The sequence below is a fragment of the Gorilla gorilla genome, chromosome 23 (assembly GCF_029281585.2).
Source record: "Gorilla gorilla gorilla isolate KB3781 chromosome 23, NHGRI_mGorGor1-v2.1_pri, whole genome shotgun sequence".
NCBI lineage: Eukaryota > Metazoa > Chordata > Mammalia > Primates > Hominidae > Gorilla > Gorilla gorilla.
The window spans coordinates 37519117-37540261 of record NC_086018.1 but is presented as its reverse complement, the minus strand read 5'-3'; the positions used below and the strand labels follow the sequence as shown (position 1 = coordinate 37540261).

General features: G+C 55.2%; 2 protein-coding genes across 2 annotated transcripts; one reads left to right on the top strand and one right to left on the bottom strand.

Annotated features, from left to right (window-relative positions):
- Positions 1-6288: 6288 nt before the first annotated feature.
- On the top strand, positions 6289-10266 carry RPS19BP1 (ribosomal protein S19 binding protein 1). Its single transcript, XM_004063502.5, has 4 exons — positions 6289-6670; positions 6834-6962; positions 9442-9539; positions 9735-10266. The coding sequence occupies exons 1-4, from the start codon at positions 6619-6621 to the stop codon at positions 9864-9866; spliced, it is 411 nt and encodes a 136-aa protein (XP_004063550.1). The 5' UTR covers positions 6289-6618; the 3' UTR covers positions 9867-10266.
- Positions 10267-16660: 6394 nt separating this feature from the next.
- On the bottom strand, positions 16661-19270 carry ATF4 (activating transcription factor 4). The gene is made up of 3 exons (XM_019018301.4): positions 18590-19270; positions 17673-17990; positions 16661-17571 (listed from the first exon to the last, which is right to left on the bottom strand). The coding sequence occupies exons 2-3, from the start codon at positions 17896-17898 to the stop codon at positions 16742-16744; spliced, it is 1056 nt and encodes a 351-aa protein (XP_018873846.2). The 5' UTR covers positions 17899-17990; positions 18590-19270; the 3' UTR covers positions 16661-16741.
- Between the last annotated feature and the right edge of the window lie 1875 nt (positions 19271-21145).

Below are 21145 nucleotides of genomic sequence, written 5' to 3'. Positions count from 1 at the left end.
GCACTCCAGCCTGGGCAACAGAGCAAGACTCCAACTAAAAAAAAAAAAAAATTATTCAGGTGTGGTGGTGCATACCTGTAGTCCCAGCTGCTCCAGAGGCTGAGGCAGGAGGATTTCTTGAGCCCAGGAGGCAGAAGGTGCAGTGAGCCTAGATCACGCCACTGTACTCCAGCCTGGGCAACAGAACAAGACCGCGTATATCCTTCCCCTCCTGGCACTTAGTATAAGGCCACAATCATGGAAGCCTAGGGGCTGAAAGGTCTGCACAGAACAGCTGTGCATGCTCTCTCTCTCTCTCTCTCTCTCTCTCCCTCTGTCATAATTGCTAATTTATAATTTACACTCTCAGCTATTTCTAAAGAGGATTTTTTAAGTGAAATAAAAGATCAGAAACCACTAGGGAATAGGCATGAGCTAGATGTACTAGAAAGTTGACATGAACGTTTATTAGAGCTGAATAATATAGGGATAAAATACAGTCATGTAATAAATTACACTTAGGACAATTGAATAATAATTTCCAACCTGAGCTTCCTACCAGGAGAGGCAAAAAGGCCCCACATATTCATCTCTTGCTGCTTCTTTTGCCAGCTGTCTTTTCCCTTCTTAAAGTTTCTTCTCATTATCCTCCCTTCTTTTCAGATCCGCTGGGAGAAGAAAGACCCCCTCCCCATTTTCTAGGTATCCATATCCAACTTGCAAGGAAAGAACAGCAAAAAGTTAAATGGTTACATGATTAGCAGGACGGAAGCTTCAGCCTGAAGAAATGAGTCTACATAGGCCTTAAAGGTACCTCCTACACCATCTTTTTGGTTCCTTGTCCACAGATGGAGCAGGGAGTAGGACTTGAAGGCAGGAGACAGCCTTGACCCCACACAGGGAGCGGTCCAGGCCTTGGCTTCAGGGAGTTCCCTGGAACCTCACTGGAAGGCAGACTCCCTTCCCTGATGGCTCATACATTAATTCACTGAATCCCCAGGACGGGCGTGCAAGAGAGGACTTGTTATCTCCAATTCACAGATAGGGATACTGAGGCCAAGAAGGAGAAATGATTTGTGCATGGTTACCCAGCTCCCTTTCCCTGAAGACATGGCCTCAGGGCAGGAGCCCCCCAAGCTGTGGATGAGATGCTCAGAGTTCTGAGCTGGGGAGGAAAGGGGCTTCTGGGCAGGCCCCAGCTTGGTCTGGAAGGATCAGAAGATGGAGACTTGCTCCTCTCCCCAACCACCCCACAGACGCCAGTTGCCATGACAACAGGGCCTCCGTTCCGAGGGTATTGGTTGGAAATTTGCATTTTAATGGAGACATAATTAGAATTAAAGGACGGAGATTAGAAGGGACAGAACTCTCCCCAACCCCATTCTAGCCCCTTGGGAGCCAGAACCCCCACCACGGAGATCTTGAGGCCCCAGAACCACCCACTCCCCACGCCCTCCCCTCCCAAAGCCCTATAGGGATATTTTCTCTGCCACAAAGTGCTATGTCTGTCCCTACTGCCCAGATGGGGATAGCAAAGCCCAGAATAGAGGAGGGACTTATTCTAGATCTTACAGCGAGGTCAAGTTCCCAGAGCCAGGTGCCATCCGCTCTGCCTAAGGACCTCCCATCTGACCCCAACCTACTGGTACGGTCTTCGGGTACAAGTTGGCTTGAGGAAGGGGTACTTGCTTGCTAAGGGGCCCCCAAGTTCTCCCCTGAGTCTTCCAAGCTCACCCTTTCCTCTCCCTGTAACCTCTTAACATCTCAGTGGCCCTGGGGACCTGGCAGGACTGGGGACTCCGCCCCATCTTTCTCCAGGGACTGGGAGGAATGTACCCAAGATCACACAGCAGGCCAGGCACGGTGGCTCACGCCTGCAATCCCAACATTTTGGGAGGCCAAGGCAGGCAGATCACCTGAGGTCAGGATTTCAAGACCAGCCTGGCCAACATGGTGAAACCCTGTCTCGACTGAAAATACAAAAATTAGCCAAGCACGCCGGCGGGCACCTGTAATCCTAGCTACTCGGGAGGCTGAGACAGAAGAATCGCTTGAACCCAGGAGATGGAGGTTGTAGTGAGCCAAGATCGCGCCACTGCCCTGCAGCCTGGGGGGCAGGCTCTCCAAAAAAAAAAAAAAAAAAAGAATCACACAGTAGCTTAATGGCAGAGCTGCATCTTTGTCTGGTCAGGGTGGAGACATTAAAAAGACCCCACCTTTGACCCCCACCCGGGGGTTACTGACTGACCCCATATCTCCATGGATAATTTCCAGTAGCTTCTTCTGTGTCTTCATTACACCCTTAAAATCAGGCATGCCACTATTTCACCATTCACATCATTGGAAAGAAGCCACTTGGCCTCTGCCTGGATGCCCTGAGGGGGCTGCTGTCCCTGGGACTGGTGGGTGCCACCCTGAACCCTGCAGACCCTGGACGACAGAGACTCACATTTGCTGAGAGTGTAACACGAGCATGTGGGCACCGCCAGGCCCAACGGAGCCCTTCATTCACCCCAATGCCCACCTCCTGCACGTGGAGCGGCTCCTGGTTCACGCTCAGCAAATGCTGGCTGGTTTTTCTCCTATTGGCTGCTCCGTCAGTGGTATCAGCTGGTATTTATTGACTGCACAGATGAATAAATGCCAGGCCTGGTGCTGAGCACATTTCATGCCACCTCACTGCACCTCCAACAGACCCCAAGTACCCCCTCGAAGCTCAGAAAGGTGAGGTAGGCGCCCAGGTCACACATCTGCTAAGCGGCAAAGGCGGCGTCTGAACAGGGATCAGCGACTCCAGGCTGTCAGGTGTTACTCCCTGTGGCCTCCAACCTAACCGTGTGTGAGCACAAGAGTGTGGAAATCCAGAGGCAACATACAAGTGCAGGTCACACCCATAGATGGGGGCCCAGGTCCCACCGGCACACTGCTGTCCACAGAGCAATCACTGATTTACAAACTAGAGTGCTTATTCTGCGTCCAACGGAATTCCAAATGCTCGACCCTCGATCCTCACAGCAGCCCTATGAGGTAGGGATTATTATCATAGTCAACTCATAAATGAAGAAACTGAGGCACAGAGAGGTTGTGGGACTTGCCCAAAGTCACACAGCTAGTGAGTGGAAAAGCCAGGATGTACAGCCTGGCTCTGCAGCAAGTGCTCCCTTCATACCGCAGGAGCCAGGAGCTCCGGGCGCCTCCCGCCTCGGCCCTGTATGGAGGACTGGACAGTACTCTCTAAAGCCCCCAAAACCTCAGAGGAGGAAATGGGCTAGGGGAGAGAGGGCAGCTTGCCTGTGGACACACAGCTGTGTGAGCCGAGGCCTTGTGGAAACTGGGGCATCTGTGCCAGCCCCAGACCACCAGGACACCCTCTCCAGAACCGCTCCCCTCCCAGAGACCCTACGGTCCCCTCTCCAGGGGGCCACTGGGCCCTGGGGGCCACACACATACTCTTGCTTAGGACCCGGAGACCTGGGCTTGAGTCCTGACTCTGATCTTGAAGGGCTGCACAGCCCTGCAGAAAGCCACCTTCCTCTCAGCCTCCCAGGCCCAGGGTAGTTAAGCTGTTTCACGGAGCCTGGGAGGAGACATAGGGCATGGGGGCCGAAGGGCCCTTTATGGTGATGGTTCCTCTGTGTGGCCAAAGGCCTCAGTTGGGGGATCAGGGGCAGGCTGAGCCAGTGTGGAAACAGGCTCACAGCAGTGAAGCCGCTCATCCAGGGTCATGCCAGGTGGGGAACTAGCCTGGGAAACCTCATGACCCGCCCTCCCACAGGGAGACAGGAAGCAGCTGCCCAACCCCCCTCCCCCTCCCCCAGCTTGACCCATCAGGGCCAACGTCAAGACTGGCAGGTCGCAGGTGCCCAAATGCGGGCTGTGGAGTGATCTGCTTGGGCCCAACAGTGGCCGTCCCTGCCCATCCCGTCTTGCCCAGAGGGAGCAGGTAGCATGGCAGCGCTGCAGCACCCTCTACACGCAGTCCCTGGGCGCAGACCCACCCAGGCCCGGCCCACACGGCACGGTATTGATCCACCGGTTCTCACACCTCTCCTAGAAGGGGGCTGCTGCCCTGCCAAGCCCCATCCAACCAATGAGGAAACTGAGGCACTGTTTGTTAAGGGATTGCTGGGGTCACACAGCTCCCAGCTGTCATTTGCACACTTTTCAGGAAGGGACCTCGCCCCCCGCCCTGGGCAGCCCAGCCTGGTGGCTCTGCCTCAGCTTCCCCAGCCACTCCTCCAGGCCAGGGTGCGAGTGGGAGGGGGTGCGGGACAGCAGGAAGCCGGGGCCACACGGTGCTGGCTGCAAGGAGCCAGCCGAGGCAGAAGGACGTCCGGACCCCCACCCCCACCCCCACCTAGCCTGGGTGGGCGCAGCTGAGGCCTTGGAGTCTCGCCGCGTGAGAAAGCTGTCCTGCGGCGCCACCTATTGGCAGAAATGCGCCCGGCCCCGCGGATGTGCTGATAACTCCGCGGGAGGCTGGGGCAGCGCCTGGCCTGCCGTCCCGCCCGTGCCCGGCTGGGCTGCGGACGCTGCAGGGGTCCACCTGGCACGTTGGCACACAGAAAACTCCTCCACCCGGGGGACCGTGGCCTGATTCAGCCTAGATCGGGTGGAGGACAGAGCTTGGTCCTTTGCCCTCCTGAGAGGCTGACTCGCTGCACATCCCACGACCTCCTGGGCCTCAACCCAGCGGCTCACTGGCGTCCCAAACTCAGCTCTCATCCACTCATTTCGTGCGTTTCTGGAACTCTTACCGTATGCCAAGCACTGTTCCAGGCGCTAGGGATATAACAATGAACAAAACAAAGATCCCTGCCTTGAGGAGCTTACAGTGGGGTATGGGCGGGGAAATAGACAATACGCAATACACATAATAAGTAAGACAACAATCCGGCTATGTTAGAAGCAGGAAGGAGGCATATGTCTGAACAGTCACTGGGTTCCAGGCCCCACACTCCCCTTGGGACAAAATCATGGAGTCTGAGGCCTTTGCGACCCTCCAGCCCAGCATGGCATCCTGAGGGGCCACTCGTGTGTCACAGGGGATAGGTCCTCGCTACAGCGGTCTCCGCCTAGAACAATCCCCGCTGCCCATACATGGTCAGCTCCTCCTCACCCTCCAGGGGCCTACCTGACCCCATGGCTTGACAGGCCCCACCCAGCACCACAGCACTGCTCTCCCTGGTGGCTGGGGCAGGAGCGCCCCCACAAATCCTGCGGCCAGGCTGCCAGTCTTAACTCCCACCCCTGACTCCACCCGTGTGACCTTCGCCTCTCTGTGTTTGTTTCCTCGTCTGTAAAATGCAAAAGACAATTCCTACCTGGAAGGGTAGGGGGGATAAACAAGTTAACAAATGTAAAGCACGTAGAGCAGCACAAATGCTTGAGTTTGTGTTGGTTGTTATTATTACTATCTAGCCGATGGAGCTTAAACGGTGTGGTCTATCCCGGAGGACGAACTCCAGGTCCCACACTCTGTGGTGTCAAGTACACAGAAGGCCCTCAGAACCCGGCTGAGTGAACCCAGCGGTCCCTTCTGATTCACCGTTCACTTATTGCGTGTCTTCTCCATGCCAGGTGCTGGGCTGCCAACTGCAGATGGAGCAGCGAACAAGCCCAGGGCTCCTCCCCCAGGTAAGCAGTGTCACTTCTAGGCCAGAGGGGCTCAAATGTTTTGGTCTAAGAAGCTTCTTACATTTAAAACTTCAGAATCCCCTAACTCCTGTAATCCCAGCACTTTGGGAGGCTGAGGTGGGCGGATCACTTGAGGTCCGGAGTTCAAGACCAGCCTGGCCAACATGGCAAAACCCCGTCTCTACTAAAAATTTTTTAAAAAGAAAATTAGCCGGCCGTGGTGGCGGGCGTCTGTAATCTCAGTTACTCGGGAGGCTAAGGCAAAAGAATCGCTTGAACCCGGGAGGCGGAAGTTGCAGTGAGCCGAGATCGCTGCACTCCAGCCTGGGCGACAGAGCGAGATTCCGTCTCAAAAAAAAATTAATTAAATAAAATAAATTTTAAAAAATTCAGGATCCCAAAGAACTTTTGTATGTAGGCAACTGATATTTGCCATACTAGAAACTAAAACAAAACTTTTACATATTCATTAATTCACTTAAAATGACAATAAACCCATTGCTTGGTAACATAAACATTTTATGAGAAATAATTGTAGTTTTCAAAACAAAGATATGTCTTTAATGTCTGGCTTAAGGGAAGACAACTGGATTCTCATGCCGCACTCAACCTGTGCGATACCTAGTGCTGGTCGAAGTATATGAAAAACACTCCGCCCTGTCCCCATCCTAGCCCGCCACGGAGCCACGAGACCCGAGAGAATTGGCCAACCCGGCGGAGCAGGTTGCGGACGGCTTCCGGGGAAGGAGGGGACTGAGCGCCAGGAGCCAGGTAGATTGGGATTGAATAACAAATGTGTCTTTCTGCGCCTTGGACCCGCCTCCAGTTTCCGCCCCTTCTTCCGTTCAAGTGTAAACCCCTAACGCATGCGTCCTAAGAAAGATGGGCACTTCCGCCCATCCCCCTCCGGAACCGTCTGTTCGGGCTCGGGTTTCCGCCGAGACGACAAGGACTGCCAGGTCGGAAGTAGTGTGAGGCTCGTGGGCGGAGCCAAGCGCAGCCATGTCCGCCGCCCTGCTGCGGCGGGGCCTGGAGCTGCTGGCGGCGTCCGAGGGTGAGGAGGGCTGGCCAGGGGACGTCCGGCGCGGGCAGGAGGATGGCAGTGGCTGCGGGCGGGAGCCCTGGATGGAAAACAATCCAGGCCGGGCTTAGCCCCAGTGGCATGGGAACGCTGCGCGCCCTCTGACCTGGGTCTCTTCCTCTCTCTTCTCCTACAGCCCCTCGGGACCCTCCAGGTCAGGCCAAGCCGAGAGGGGCTCCGGTGAAACGGCCCCGGAAGACGAAGGCAATTCAGGTCCAGAAACTGCGGAACTCGGCCAAGGGAAAGGTGCCCAAGTCGGCACTGGGTAAGTTCGGGAAGGGGCTGAAAGTGCTGCCTCCGGTGCTGGGACCTGCACCCCAGAGGAGGTGGCGCTTGAGGCAGGGCTTGAAGCGTTCGCCCGGTATTGCTAGACCTACTGTGTGCCAGGCGCGGAGCGGGGCCCTGGACGTACGAAGGTGACAGAACACGCCACCGTCCTGGTCCTCGTGGACTACGGCCCTAGTGGGGAGAGAAGCATCAAAGAATATCAAACCCAGTGTATCATTGCTAAGTGCATTGAAGCCTATGAATTAAAAGACTACGGTACTCTGATGGGGACTTAGGCCAAGTCAGCCTTCTCTGAGGAAGCGACATTTCAGCCGAGAGCTGAAGGAGGTATAAGAGTGAGCTAGGTGAAAAGTAGGAGAATATTCTAGGAAGAATAGTATGTGCAAAGGTCCTGAGTCAGAAAGGAGGTTGTTGCCTTTGAGAATTTGAAAAAATAAAGGCTGGTAAAGGTGACCTAGTGAATGAGGATCAAAGATGGAGCATTTAAACACATTCACTAACACTTTGTACCAGGTGCTGATTCTAAGTGCTGTACAAATGTAAGCTCGTTTGATCCTTACAGCAGCCCTTTGAGGTCGATACTACTATCACCCCCGTTTTACAAATTCAGAAAAAGGCACCTGCCCAGGTGGTACAGGCATTGTGGCTGCCCAGGCATTGTGTCTCCAGAGTGCTGCTATTACCTACTCCATTGAAATAGGACATGCTGTGGCCTGGGCAGTGGCTATAGCAGCAGAGATAACAAGAGAATTGTGCAGGTGGAAAATACGTTAAAGAGGGGGCAGCAGAGAATTTCAGCCTTTAGAGGGGTTTTAGTGGTGAATTGGCTGTGAAGGTGGAGCCTAGTTTCTTGGGGGACGTAGTGTCACTTAATAGTCATAAATACTTTCGGAGGGGCTGGTGTAGGCAAGATGGTGATATTTTGACATGTGTCAGGACGTGGCAAGCTCTTACTGTGTCTGAATCCCTAGAGTCTAATGCATAAAAGATGTTAAAGTATTTGTTAAAAGAATTATGAATTCCAAGGAGGAAATACAACTTAAGCCAAAGTCTGGAGGCAGGAAAGTGAGACAGGTTTGAGCCCCAGCGATACTTGCCATGAAGCAGGAGTGTGGAGTGCCAGAGGTCATTCCCATCGGTCCCAGCCCTTGTCTCACTGTCGTGTCCTGGGTGCTCACCCACCTCCCCTGTTGGATGGAAGCTCCTAAAGGCACACACCTCCTTGGGCTTGTCCGCAGCCTTGGTGCCCACCACAGGTTTTGGCACATAGATGCTGAGTGAGAGGAATGGCAAGCCTCGCAGCCAATGGAAAGAACACCTCTGCGGCTGCCACCTTGCTCCAAGCTGCATTGTCTCTTGCCTGAATTATTGCAGAAGCCTAGCCGGTCTCCTGCCTTCCACATGCCCCCTCCCCCAGTAATCTTGTTCTCAACAGCAACCAAAGTGATCGTGTAAAATCAGAAGTCATTCCTTGTTTTTCCTCTGGGTGGCTCCCATTGTAGTCAGTAAAAGGTGGTGGTCTTAGGGTGCCTGACGAGGGCTATATGACCTACCCCCACCCCCAGCCAAACTTGGTCTCTTCCTGCTACCCACTCCAGCTGTTTTTGTTGTTGTTTTTGGTTTGTTGTTTTTTTTTTTTTTTGAGATGGAGTCTTGCTTTGTCACCCAGGCTGGAGTACAGTGGTGCAGTCTCATCTCACTCCAACCTCTAGCCTCCCGAGTTCAAACGATGCTCCTGCCTCAGCCTCCCGAGTAGCTGGGATTACAGGTGCCCACCACCACACCCAGCTAATTTTCGTTATTTTTAATACAGACGGGGTTTCACCATGTTGGCCACGCTGATCTCGAACTCCTGACCTCAGGTGACCTGCCTGCCTCGGCCTCCCAAAGTGCTGAGATTACAGGTGTGAGCCACCGCACCCAGCCATTCCAGCTGTTTTGTGTTTTTCAAACATTTGACACATTTCTGCTTCAGGGCCTTTGCACTGGGTGTTCCCTCTACCTAGACAAATGCTCTTTCCCCGGATATCCACAGCTCTCTTCGAGTCATTTCAGTGAGACCTTCTCATTCCCTCCTATTTGAAATTGCACCCTCCACCCCTGGAATTCCCCTTTTCTGTTTCCTCTTTTGTTTTTCTCCATGAAATGTTTGCGCTTCTAAAATACTGGGTCCTTTGTCCTTCATCTCTCACTGAAGCGAAAGCTCCAGAGTAGCTCCCTTGGTGAGTAGTATTCAGGACATAATTGTTGGAAAATGAGGGGGGGGGGGGGAGTGCCGAGAGCCTGGGGCTTTCAGCAGGACCTGTGTGGAGAATGCATTTGATGGAGAAGAGCCCAGCCGCTGTAATAACCTGGGAAGGGAACGATGAGGTCTTTGGCAGGTCCATGGGCCAGGGACTGAGAATGCTTCCAGGGGGAGTGAATCTGAAATGGTGCTCCCTGCCTGCTACCCACAGACGAGTACCGGAAGCGAGAGTGTCGAGACCACCTCAAAGTAAACCTGAAGTTTCTGACCAGGACGAGAAGCACCGTGGCTGAGTCTGTGAGCCAGCAGGTTGGTCTAGGGGACTATGGGAAGGGACCTGGGAGGTGAGAGCCGAGGCTGTTCCCCTAGGACCCATGGCGGTCTCAGCCCTGAGCACAGGGTGGGAGGCTGGGCCAGCCCTGCCCTGCGCCGAACTCCCCTGTGACCTTTGCGGGCCTCCTCTGCTCTTGAAATGATGGGCCCTCGGTCCCGCACCCTCGCCAGATTTTGCGCCAGAACAGGGGCCGCAAGGCCTGTGACCGGCCTGTGGCCAAGACCAAGAAGAAGAAGGCTGAGGGCACCGTGTTCACCGAGGAAGACTTCCAGAAGTTCCAGCAGGAATACTTCGGCAGCTAGGCTCCCTGGAGGGCACGGTGAAGAGGCCTTCAAGCCCTGCAGCCTCCGACTCCTGCTGACTCCAGGAACCGGCCGTGCCGCGCGGCCAGCAGATGGCGATGCAGGACCAGCCTGGCTCGAGGAAGCCGCGGAGCTGGAGCCGAGTGGAGGCTGGAATGGAGCTGGTGGGCCGGAAGTCCTGGGGAGGATTTACACACAGACCGGAGCTGGCTTCCGCAGGCCTGGGCAGAGCATCTGCACCTGCCGGAAAGGAACGTATCTGTTTTGTTTGCTTTTGCCCAGGTGGGGCCTCTGGGCTGTTTGATGTGGAGCAAGGCTAATTCCTGAGCCCTTGGGGACGACAGCTCCAGGAGTAGGAAGAAGGGTGGGCTTCCAAGTTATAATAAATGTGAACCCAAGAGCTGTGTGTGCTGCTGGTCTGCCCCACAGGGTGTCTCCCATCTCCTGTGGCACCAAAGCGCCACGCTGCCTTCCCCATCTCCCAGCGTGCTTCTGAGCTCCGGGTCACAAGTCCTCCAGTCCAGCCCCGGCAGGCAGCCATCAGAACACCCACCTCTGCTGCCAGGGGCGCCTCCCTCCTCTGGGGATGGCCACCACAGCTGAAAAGGTGACTCTTGAGGCAAAAATAGCTGCTGGGAGCAGTTCCAGTGCAGGTGGCTGGGTCCGGCAGTGGGAATGGTGCTGCTTCAGCCCGCGCCCGGGGAGCGTGGAGTCCGCCATGAGCGGAGCATTTCACCCGGTGTGTTCCCTTTCCCGCTCATGCTCTGGTGAGCAGCCAGGTGGGGTCAAATGCCTGTCATAGTGGGGAGGGGACAGTAGAGAGGACTCAGGAGGTAACCTGAAGAAACGGTTTCACACTCAGGTGTGCCTGAGCTGAAGGATGGAGGCGAGGGGAGGCAGGCGGGACCCTTCCAGCAGGCATGGGGTGGGATCAGGAGGTGAAGGACAGGCAGGCACTGAATGACTGTGTGAGTGAAGACAGGAGGCGGAAGCGGAGGCAGAGGGGAGAAGTGAGAGCCCAGGAGTCTTTCATCAGGGGGCCTGAGGGGAAGGGACCTGGGAAGTCTTCAGGCAGCTGCTTTTGTCTCCTAAACTGTCTCCTCCCCACCATAGCCTAAGGGCTCCTTTGCTGTGGTGACTCCCATTGCTGCTGGTGGAGAGCCTGGCAGTCCCCTGAGGCTGGGTCTGATGGGAGTGACATCTGGCTCCCTGGGTTCCCTGATGACATTGCCTTCCGGCCTGTTATTTGTAACAGCTTTGCTCCCCCACTGTCCTGGGTGGTCTGTTCCTGGTCTTTAACCGTGTTCCATCCTAAATGAGGACATGAGGGGGCCACACATCTTCCAGGGGCAGAGCTGGAGTCAGGTCCTGTCTCCAGGCGACCTCCATCAGCAGGGGGAGGGGGAGGGAGTGTGCTGTGACCCCAAACCTTAGAGACCAGGGCCTCTTCCTGCCTGCTGGGCTGTAATGACCCCACTGGGCAGAGAAACTTGGATATCCGTGGAGACTAGTGGCCTTAATCTTTTAAGCGGCTTAACAAAAAGCCAACTCAGCCTCTAGCGCCTGGAAGACCAGGCTGACCATAGGCCCGGGGCCACTAACAAGGACACGCCCACTGTTACATAATCGCTCAGGTGTTCTTCCTGCTCCCTCCCTGTGTAGAGTGCAGAGTGACAGGCACTGTCCCACGAGGAGGATGGCAGCCAGGGTCCTGCTGCTTCCCCACTTGTGAGCTTCCCAATAAATCTTACACTTAACGCCAAATAACACTATTGGGTGCCTGTCCATGCCCCCTCTGGGTGACAGTCATTTGTGTTTACTGCTGGCACTCTGGTCCAGTGGGTGAAGGACAGGACTGAGGAGTCTGCCTTTTAACTGTCACCCTGAGCAGTTCTGGTGCAGCTGTCTGGAAGGCAGCAGAGAGCTGGGGCAACTGGGGTAGCACTGGAGGAGAGAGGGTTTGTCCCCATGGGGGGCCGAGGAGGTGCTGTGATGGCCAGGACCTGGTGACCAACAGGGCCCAAATAAGAGGACACTGAGGCCAGACATAGTGGTTCACACATGTAATCCCAGCACTGTGGGAGGCTGAGGCAGGTGGATCACCTGAGGTCAGGAATTCAAGACCAGCCTGGCCAACATGGCAAAATTCCATCTCTACAAAAAAAATACAATAATTAGCCGGGCATGGTGGTGTGCACTCATGGTCCCAGCTGCTTGCAGGGAAAAGGGCTGGGGTGGGAAGATCACTGGGACCCGAGAGGCAGAGGCTGCAGTGAGCCAAGATGGCGTTACTGCACCTCAGCCTGGGTGACAGCAAGACCCTGTCTCAAAAAAAGAGGACACTGAGTTGTCACTTCAACCCAGGGCCGACAGGACAAAGCAGGAGGCCTCCCTCAGTCTAGACATCATGGATGGGTGTGAAAGCACCGGAAGCATTTGCATCACAGGTGGTTTGGGGAAGCAGGGTTTGAGGAAGCCACCCCATGACCCAGAGGAGGGCCCCAGCCATGGCTTCCTGTGTCTTCCACAGTGGGATGGGCTGCTTAAGCCCCCACACTCTCTGGCCCTCTTTGCTACTAGAGGAGTTGGCCAAGGGGGCCAGGCAGGAGTGAGCCAGGACTGCAACATGGGACTTAGCCTGGGCAAAGGCCTCTGCCACAGGCAGTGGGACTGTGGCACTTGGGTGTGTGCCCCATTCTTTCCTGCCAGGCTGACTTTTTTTTTTTTTTTTTTTTTTTTTTGAGACAGAGTTTTGCTCTGTCCCCCAGGCTGGAGTGCAGTGGCGCCATCTCAGCTCACTGCAAGCTCTGCCTCCTGGGTTCAAGCCATTCTCCTGCCTCAGCCTCCTGAGTAGCTGGGACCACAGGCGCCCGCCACCACGCCTAATTTTTTTTGTATTTTTAGTAGAGATGGGGTTTCACCATGTTAGCCAGGATGGTCTCGATCTCCTGACCTCGTGATCCGCCCACCTCGGCCTCCCAAAGTGCTGGGATTACAGGCGTGAGCCACCGCGCCCGGCCTGCCCGGCTGACTTTTATGGGGTGTTCTCATTCTCTGTCCACAACTCTCCCCACCCTTCAAAGCCCAGCTGGGGCCCTGCTCTGTCTTCTGAAGCTGCCACTTTCTACTTGGTCTAAGCATCCACCTTCTGTTTCCCAACTAGGCTGAGAGCCCCCACCCCACCTCATGGGGCACCTGGACAAGGGTGGTTGGCACTTGAGTGTCACTGCAGGGGCTTTTTCTTTTTTTTTTTTTTTTTGAGATGGGAGTCTTACTCTGTCACTCAGGTTGGAGTGCAGTGGCGTGATCTTGGCTCACTGCAACCTCTGCCTCCCGGGTTCAAACGATTCTCCTGCCTCAGCCTCCCGAGTAGCTGGGATTACAGGCACGTGCTGCCATGCCCAGCTAATTTTTTAGTAGAGATGGGGGTTTCACCATATTGGCCAGGCTGTTCTTGAACTCCTGACCTTGTGATCCACCTGCCTTGGCCTCCCAAAGCCAGGGACTTTTTATTTCTCCCTGGCCTCTTTGAAATAAAATCATGCTCTTCCCCTGGTTTTCCCCATCTCAGGAAATGGGCCCTCCATCCTTTCTCTTGTTTGGCAGCGGGGGGGTTCCCTCTCTTCACACCCACATCCTGGCCGCCTCTCCTTGCCAATCCCAGCCCAGTCCCCTGCCGGGCTGACCCCTGCAACTCCCTAAGCACCCGTCTTAAGGAGCATGCCCAGCATGTCCAAGCCCTACCCAGCTGCTGTGTCACATCTGAATGTGACACGTCACCTCTTTCTTCTTTTTAGGGTCCACCTGTCTCCTTTACCAGAAGCAACGCTCCATGAGGGCAGGGATGTTTATCTATTTGGCTCACTGCTGTAGCCAGCACCCAGACAGTGTAGTGCAGAGCAGGCACCCACTCAGGACTAGTTGTAGAAAAGATGAAGGTCGTTCTCTGCTCTCCACAACCTACAGCCTTGTCCCAGACACAAAGCAGGAGAAAATGCTGAGTGCTGTCTGCTCCCACCTGTGAGGTCCCTTCCTGTCCCCCAGCCCCGGGCCCCTGGTCACTGGGTAAAGCCCAGCTCCACCTCTGACCTGGTCAGCCTAGGCTGGGCTGGCCAAGGCCTGGCAGGGGCCACAAGTTGCCACATGCAGGGTGGTGGCCAGACATCAACTTCATCTCTGCCCCCTCTTCCCGTACCCCTTATTGTGCTGGGCTCTCCGGAACAGATATCTGCCTAGCCGAATCCAGCCGGTCTGTCCAGGCCACTATCACTGCCTATACCACCTGCCCATGGGCCAGTGTCCACCCACAGGCCAGACTTCCTAAGGGGGTGCCTAAGTCTGGGTCTCAGCTGCATCAGTAAGAGGGTTACAGTCATAAGACCCTCCTCACAGCCTCTCAGGAGGACTCCGAGCTCATCACTGGAAGGCGCCTAGAACCTCAGAGCTCTTTGAACATTTTCGCTGCAGTCATTTTTGCTATTTCCCAGGCACTGCTGTAGTCCTGGAAATACGGGAATGAACAAGACAGCAAAATACCTGCTGCCATAGAGTGAGCTTATATTGTAGTTAGGGAATGGAGAACAGAAAGTTCATCTGTATACAGATAAACTCAATGGAGAAAAAAGTTACAAAAAAACAGCAAGTGCAAGGCTCTGAGGCAGGACCAAACTTGGCAGACAGATGGAGAGAGGCCGGGAGCACAGTGAGGGGAGGAGGTGAGGTCAGGGAGAAGGGCAAATCCACTGTGACCTGAGCTGGTGCCTTCTGGGTGTGGGAGGCCTTAGCTGCAGGGGCCTGGGAAGGGCACAGCCCCAGCATCCTGGCTCCACACCACTGGCCTGCACTGCCCTTCTTGGTGCCTCAGTTTCTCGTCTGCCAAATGAGGGCCGACCCCCACTGGCACTGGATGACTCTGATGCTCCTGGCCACACCCTAACACCTATTTAGTATCTGGATGTGGATGGAGGCCCATGGCCTTTGGAGAATTCTAGAATCTCAACAGGAAAGACCTCAAAGAGCACCAGGTCCAAGACCCATGTGTGATGCCCACTCCCAGTGGTGCCTCGGGCCACTTCTCCACAACCAGCTGCATGCATTCCATCAACAGTTGCATGCATTCCATCAACAGCTGGCTCTCAGGTGACAGTCTATGCTGGGCACCAGAAAGGTCACGTGGGCCCCACCATGCAGGTCGTTACAGGCCATTTGTTTCCAGCTCAAGAGGCAAAATGAAGAGCCCAGACTGGAGCCCGAGTCCTGGGTTCAAATCCCAGCTCTACCTCTTTGCTCAAAATCCTCCTAGGTGAGCTGGGCGTGGTGGCGGGCGTCTGTAATCCCAGCTACTCAGGAGGCGGAGGCAGGAGAATCGTTTGAATCCGGGAGGTGGAGGTTGTGGTGAGCCGAGAATGCACCATTGCACTCTATCCTGGGCAACGGAGAGACCCTGTCTCAAAAAAAAAAAAAAAAGGCCGGGCGCGGTGGCGGTGGCTCACGCCTGTAATCCCAGCACTTTGGGAGGCCGAGGCGGGTGGATCACGAAGTCAGGAGATCAAGACCATCCTGGCTAACACGGTGAAACCCCCTCTCTACTAAACATACAAAAATAATTAGCTGGGCGTGGTGGCAGGCGCCTGTAGTCCCAGCTACCCGGGAGGCTGAGGCAGGAGAATGGCGTGAACCCGGGAAGCGGAGCTTGCAGTGAGCCGCGATCGCGCCACTGCACTCCAGCCTGGGCGACAGAGCCAGACTCCATCTCAAAAAAAAAAAAAAAAATCCTCCTGGGTGTGGCGTCTGCCTCACGGGTGTGCTGTCTGCCTCACGGGTGTGCTGCGGGGACTGGGTGAAAGAACACATGTACTGTGCTCAGTTACAGCAGTGCCTGGGCTGCACTCACCCTCACTCTCCTCCCAGCCATTCCCCGGGCACACCCGGTCTACACCACCTTCCACAGACGGAAAACGCGGCTAATCCCGAAGGACACAAGAGGAAGGGCAGACCTACCTGGGCTGCGCTGATCTTTGCATTCAAGCATTCATCTGCAACACAGGACAAGAGACATCGCCTGCCTGGAAAGGCGAAGTCGCCCCGCCAGAAGTCCAAAGCTGCAGTGAGGAGGTGTGGCTTCTAAGCACTGATCCATCCTAACATGTCCCGAGGCCGTCAGGCCTCCTAAGTTTAGATAGCAGCAGGCGTAACAGCCTTCACAGGAACTGTCGCCTGCCTTTGTGCCCAGCTCTAGCCAGAACCTGCGCAGGCTGTCATCCTTCCACCCCGTAAGGAGAAACGGAGGCCAACCCTCAGCTTCTGTCCTGTTTCAGCATCAATTCCCAAAAGGAGCCATTTCTTTCTTCAGGATGAGGCTTCTACAGAACTGTTCAGGTAACAAGTGAAACCTAATCTTGTGTGCTATCTCAAAGACTGTGCAACCTTATCCAGTGTTTTATGCGACAGCTGTTGGCATGAAGCCCTCTTGAATAAACAGGTGGAGGCCCGGGCTGTCCCTCCCTCTGAACCTCCCAGAGATCTCCAGCCTCCTACCTACACAACCAGCACTCAGCTCTGTGCAAAGGATCAGCTTGCTATAAATAGCCAACTATACGGCTCCAGGGCCCCATGAATCAGTCATCGTGGCCTACACCGAGCAGGGCTGAGCAAATCCCACTCGGAACCAATCTTCAGCCTTGGACTGCCCTCCTCCCCCAGATCTCACAGGAAATATTAAGACCAGCTTGGGGTGGGTGGGTGGCGCTTCACTCGGCTACTTTGCCAGGAAAGAAATTCACACGCACAAGTACTTTCCCTACAAAATAATTTATTGGAACACACAGCTACAGCACTCTATGTACAAGCACATTGACGCTCCTGACTATCCTCAACTAGGGGACCCTTTTCTTCCCCCTTGCCTTGCGGACCTCTTCTATCAAATCTTTCAGGTACTGGATCTCCTTGGCCAGGGAATCCGCCCTCTCTTTTAGAGCCTCGTTCTTCTTTTCCAGCTCTTTGCACTCGCCAGTAAGAGCCTCCTGCTCCGCCCTCTTCTTCTGGCGGTACCTAGTGGCTGCTGTCTTGTTTTGCTCCATTTTTTTCAGCTTCTTATCCAGTTTCTCACCCTTTACTTTTGCTGCTACCATCTTCTCTCCAGGAGGATCGTAAGGTTTGGGGCGGGCAGACCCACAGAGAACACCTGGAGATGGGAGGCTCCTATTTGGAGAGCCCCTGGTAGAGGGGCTGTGCTGAGGAGACCCCAGATAGGACTCTGGGCTCATACAGATGCCACTATCATTATCTGAAGGGGTGTCTTCCTCCTTTATGCACTGAGGGATCATGGCAACGTAAGCAGTGTAGTCTGGCTTCCTATCTCCTTCAGTGATATCCACCTCACTGCCCAGCTCTAAACTAAAGGAATGATCTGGAGTGGAGGACAGGACCCCTGGGGAAAGGGGAAGAGGTTGCAAGAAGGTGAAGGGGGCAACCTGGTCGGGTTTTGTTAAACTTTCTGGGAGATGGCCAATTGGGTTCACCGTCTGGGGGGGCTCCTTATTAGTCTCCTGGACTAAGGGGGCAAAGAGATCACAAGTGTCATCCAACGTGGTCAGAAGGTCATCTGACATGGTTTCCAGGTCATCTATACCCAACAGGGCATCCAAGTCGAACTCCTTCAAATCCATTTTCTCCAACATCCAATCTGTCCCGGAGAAGGCATCCTCTGCAAAACATTTGAGTGATGGGGCCAAGTGAGTCAGATACAAAGGTAGGAGGCCCCTAACCCTAGATCCCACCCGGACGATGTGCTGGTGGCCCACTCACCCTTGCTGTTGTTGGAGGGACTGACCAACCCATCCACAGCCAGCCATTCGGAGGAGCCCGCCTTAGCCTTGTCGCTGGAGAACCCATGAGGTTTGAAGTGCTTGGCCACCTCCAGGTAATCATCTAAGAGACCTAGGCTTTCTTCAGCCCCCAAACCCGACTGGTCGAAGGGGGACATCAAGTCCCCCACCAACACCTCGCTGCTCAGGAAGCTCATTTCGGTCATGTTGCGGTGCTTTGCTGGAATCGAGGAATGTGCTTAATTCGAAGGTGTCTTTGTCGGTTACAGCAACGCTGCTGCTGAATGCCGTGAGAAGCCTGAATGAGAATCAGAAGCCAACTCCCATTAGATATTAGCTGTTCTGAGAATTTCATCCTTCCACTTATGAGGCGGGACTTCTCTAGATCGGCCATCTAGAGAATCGGCAACAGGGCAGTTCTATCTGCCCCTCCCTGCTTGCAACTCAGGTTCCACAAAATGGACGCTCACGGAGACCAGGCGATTCTTCCACCGGCCAAAAGGAAGGCGCTCCGTCCCCACGTCCAAATACCGCCAGGGCGGCCGCGCCCCGCCCACCGCCCGCCCTTGACTCACGCCCGCGCCGCCGCCCTGCCGCCGCCATCTTGGTTCCTGCCACGTTTCGCGGGGCAACAGCCAAGACCCCTGGGACCCTTGCGGGGCTCGGGGTCCGAAGGCTGTAGGGCCCCTGGGGAAGCAGTCCTGGCACCCGACTGCGCTTTCCCGATCCCAGGCACGCGAGCGTCTCGGTGACACCCAAGCAAAGACCACGCGTCCCGGGCGCTCGTTAAATCGCTTCCCCCTTGGCGGCACCGCCCTGGCCCCAGGCCGCACCCCACCAATCCAAAACCCGCGCCGGCCCCAAGAGCACAGCTGGACGACCCGCCCCGGTACTCACGCCATGGCTTAAGCCGCTGGGGGTTGCCGCTGCAGAGCCTGGTGCTGCTGCCGCCGCTGCAAAGGCCAATGCTGCCGCAGGCACTGCTGCCCCTAATACGCCATGGTGGCCGTGGACCCTGAGGGCGGGGAGGAGGGAAAACGCACACTTGCAGAGAAAACTACATCTGTGGGCGGGCAAAGTAGAAATGGCTGCAGTGGCCGCCCGCCGGCCCTTTATAGACTTCGCCTCTATGGGGACGCAGCACAGACGCATCCTTCCGCCGCGACCACGTGACCGTCTCCTCCCGCCCGCTCCCTTCCCTCCCTCCCTTTGACGCCCCAACCGTTTATGCCCAGGGCGTAGCTGTGACGAGAAAAGGAGTTTGTTCTTATGGCCTCACGAAAGGAGAGAGGTGTACTACTTTACTAGGCTTCTATGATCAGAGTCCGTTCTTTCCTTCGCCGCCGGAGCGCGGAGTGATCTTCCAGACACGCCTCGCTTCCGGTGTCAGCGCAGTGGGCGGGGAAAGGTCGTTTTCCGGCGAAGAGCTTTTATTGTGAAGGCCGAGGACGCTAGGTTATCGCGCGAGGTGCTGGCGAAGAGCGCGCGTCAAGCTGATTGGCCCAGGCCCGGTGAATCATACATACCTCGAGCTCTTATTGGCTCAGGGCCCTAGATGGGCGGCTGCTGGGAGAGGGATCCTGGGGTCCGCGTGGGAAGGGTTGGGGTCTCTGGTCTCTCCTGGGTCTCTGCTAGGTCTCTGCTAGGCCTCAGCCAGCCCCGCCTGCTGGCCCGCCACGATCGCGCTGGCTCCTGCCCCCAGGCGGCCTTAGCCCAGCGCACCCCTTAGTGGCCTCAGGGACCAGCCCCTGCGGTCGGATCCCGCCGCCCTCAGTGGAGGTCCGCACTGGTGGCCCCGCCGCCGCTCCCAGCCTGCGCGTCCTTCGGTTGCGGGTGGTGATTTGTGGCCTGCGGAAACCGGGGGGTTACCTGTTCCAAGCCTGAGTTTTCCAGAGGCCACATTCATAGCCGACACGGCGCTGCTGCCCTCGGGAGGTTTAAGGGGCCTCGAGAGGGCGCGCCAGGCCTGTCCACCTACCCTCAAAGGCCGGCTGAGTCTGCATGGCTCCTCCTAAACTCTGGAAAGGAGCCGGGAAGACGCGCCGTCCTGTCGCCCAACCTGGGTTTTTACAATTTTCATCCGGCTCAAGTGCAAGGCTGCCACAGAATAGCATCATAGAGGAACTTCTGGTGTCCGAAGATTGCGTTCTCCTAAGAACAAGATTTTCTTCGCTGCCGTCTCCCTGGGGTAGTTCGGATTCACTCCGGATTCTGAACTCCCCGGCCTAACCCGCTTTTCAGCAGTCACGCCCATGGCCCTGGGAGGAGAGGCGCTTGGGAACCCACAGCCACTTACTGGGGGTTGTGCGTTGGGAAGGGGTAGTCTGTTTTAAGAATACAAGAAACCTCCCCATCATCCTTCAGCCCCCTCCAGTCAGGCCCTGTGAAGGTGGAAACTTTGAGTTTCCGCCTCCATTTCACTGGGCCACACAAGTATGAGCGCTGTGATACCAAACAACCAGGGAAGCACTGCTCTAAATAACCACAGGCCATCTGCTGCGCTCATTCAACCTCGCCCACAAATCCTTTCCAATGGTAAACCGAGGCCCAATGGGATGAAGCTTCTTGCTCAAAGTCACAAGGCTCCCAGTGGAGGGAGTATGGGGTAGGAGTTAGAAGACAGATTTTGGGGAGTGCATCCAAAAGAATCCTGGCTGGGACATTTTGGCTAAATGACTTATCCTCTCTGAGCCTCAGTTTCCTCATTTGTAAAATGAGACTACTGATGAGTATCCTTGCCTCATGAAGTGAGATCATACATGTAAAGCACTTAGCACAGTGCCTGCCTGGTACATGTAAGTGCTCAATAATGGTTGCTGTTGCTGCCACTGTTCATAGAACTCAGGTCTCCTGACCCTGACTTCTGCCACTCTCCATCACATCCTCCTGCCGCCTCAGAGGACTCTTCATTATTATTTAATGAGATGAAACCAACAACTTTAAAACTGGTATACACAAGGCATACTGGATGCTGGAATAAAAGTATGTTTTTTCTTTCTCCTTGGGGAATCGTGAGTGTTGAGATATACAGAAGTTGGCGCCAGGAGCAGTGGCTCCAGCCTGTAGCCCCACCTACTCAAGCCGAGGTGGGAGAATTGCTTGAGCCCAGGAATTCCAAGCTGCAGTGAGCTGTGATCACAACACTGCAACTCAGCCTGGGCAACAGAGCAAGACCCTGTCTTTAAAAAAAAAAAAAATACAGGAGTTTTCTAGCCTTTCCATGCAAAGGCAGTAAGAATACCTGAGCCATTAGCCATGTCTTCCAAAGGCAGAACTAGGGACCCACAGGACATGTTCTCCTTTTGCTATAGACAGTACCTCCTGACAGATGACTGTGCAAATGGTTGAGTATTAAAGTAACACTGCCCCAATTTTGACGCTGAAAAGGTCATAAAAGAATGACTCCCATGGCAGCCTGTCCCATCCATTCTTTTATAGAGACCTAGCTCAAAC

Coding starts and splice junctions, on each gene's coding strand:
- ATF4 (XM_019018301.4), bottom strand. CDS start 17,898: ATGACCGAAATGAGCTTCCTGAGCAGCGAGGTGTTGGTGGGGGACTTG. Junction 17,572..17,672: donor TCCCTCCAACAACAGCAAGG/GTGAGTGGGCCA, acceptor AATGTTTTGCAG/AGGATGCCTTCTCCGGGACA.
- RPS19BP1 (XM_004063502.5), top strand. CDS start 6,619: ATGTCCGCCGCCCTGCTGCGGCGGGGCCTGGAGCTGCTGGCGGCGTCC. Junction 6,671..6,833: donor GCTGCTGGCGGCGTCCGAGG/GTGAGGAGGGCT, acceptor CTTCTCCTACAG/CCCCTCGGGACCCTCCAGGT. Junction 9,540..9,734: donor CTGAGTCTGTGAGCCAGCAG/GTTGGTCTAGGG, acceptor CACCCTCGCCAG/ATTTTGCGCCAGAACAGGGG.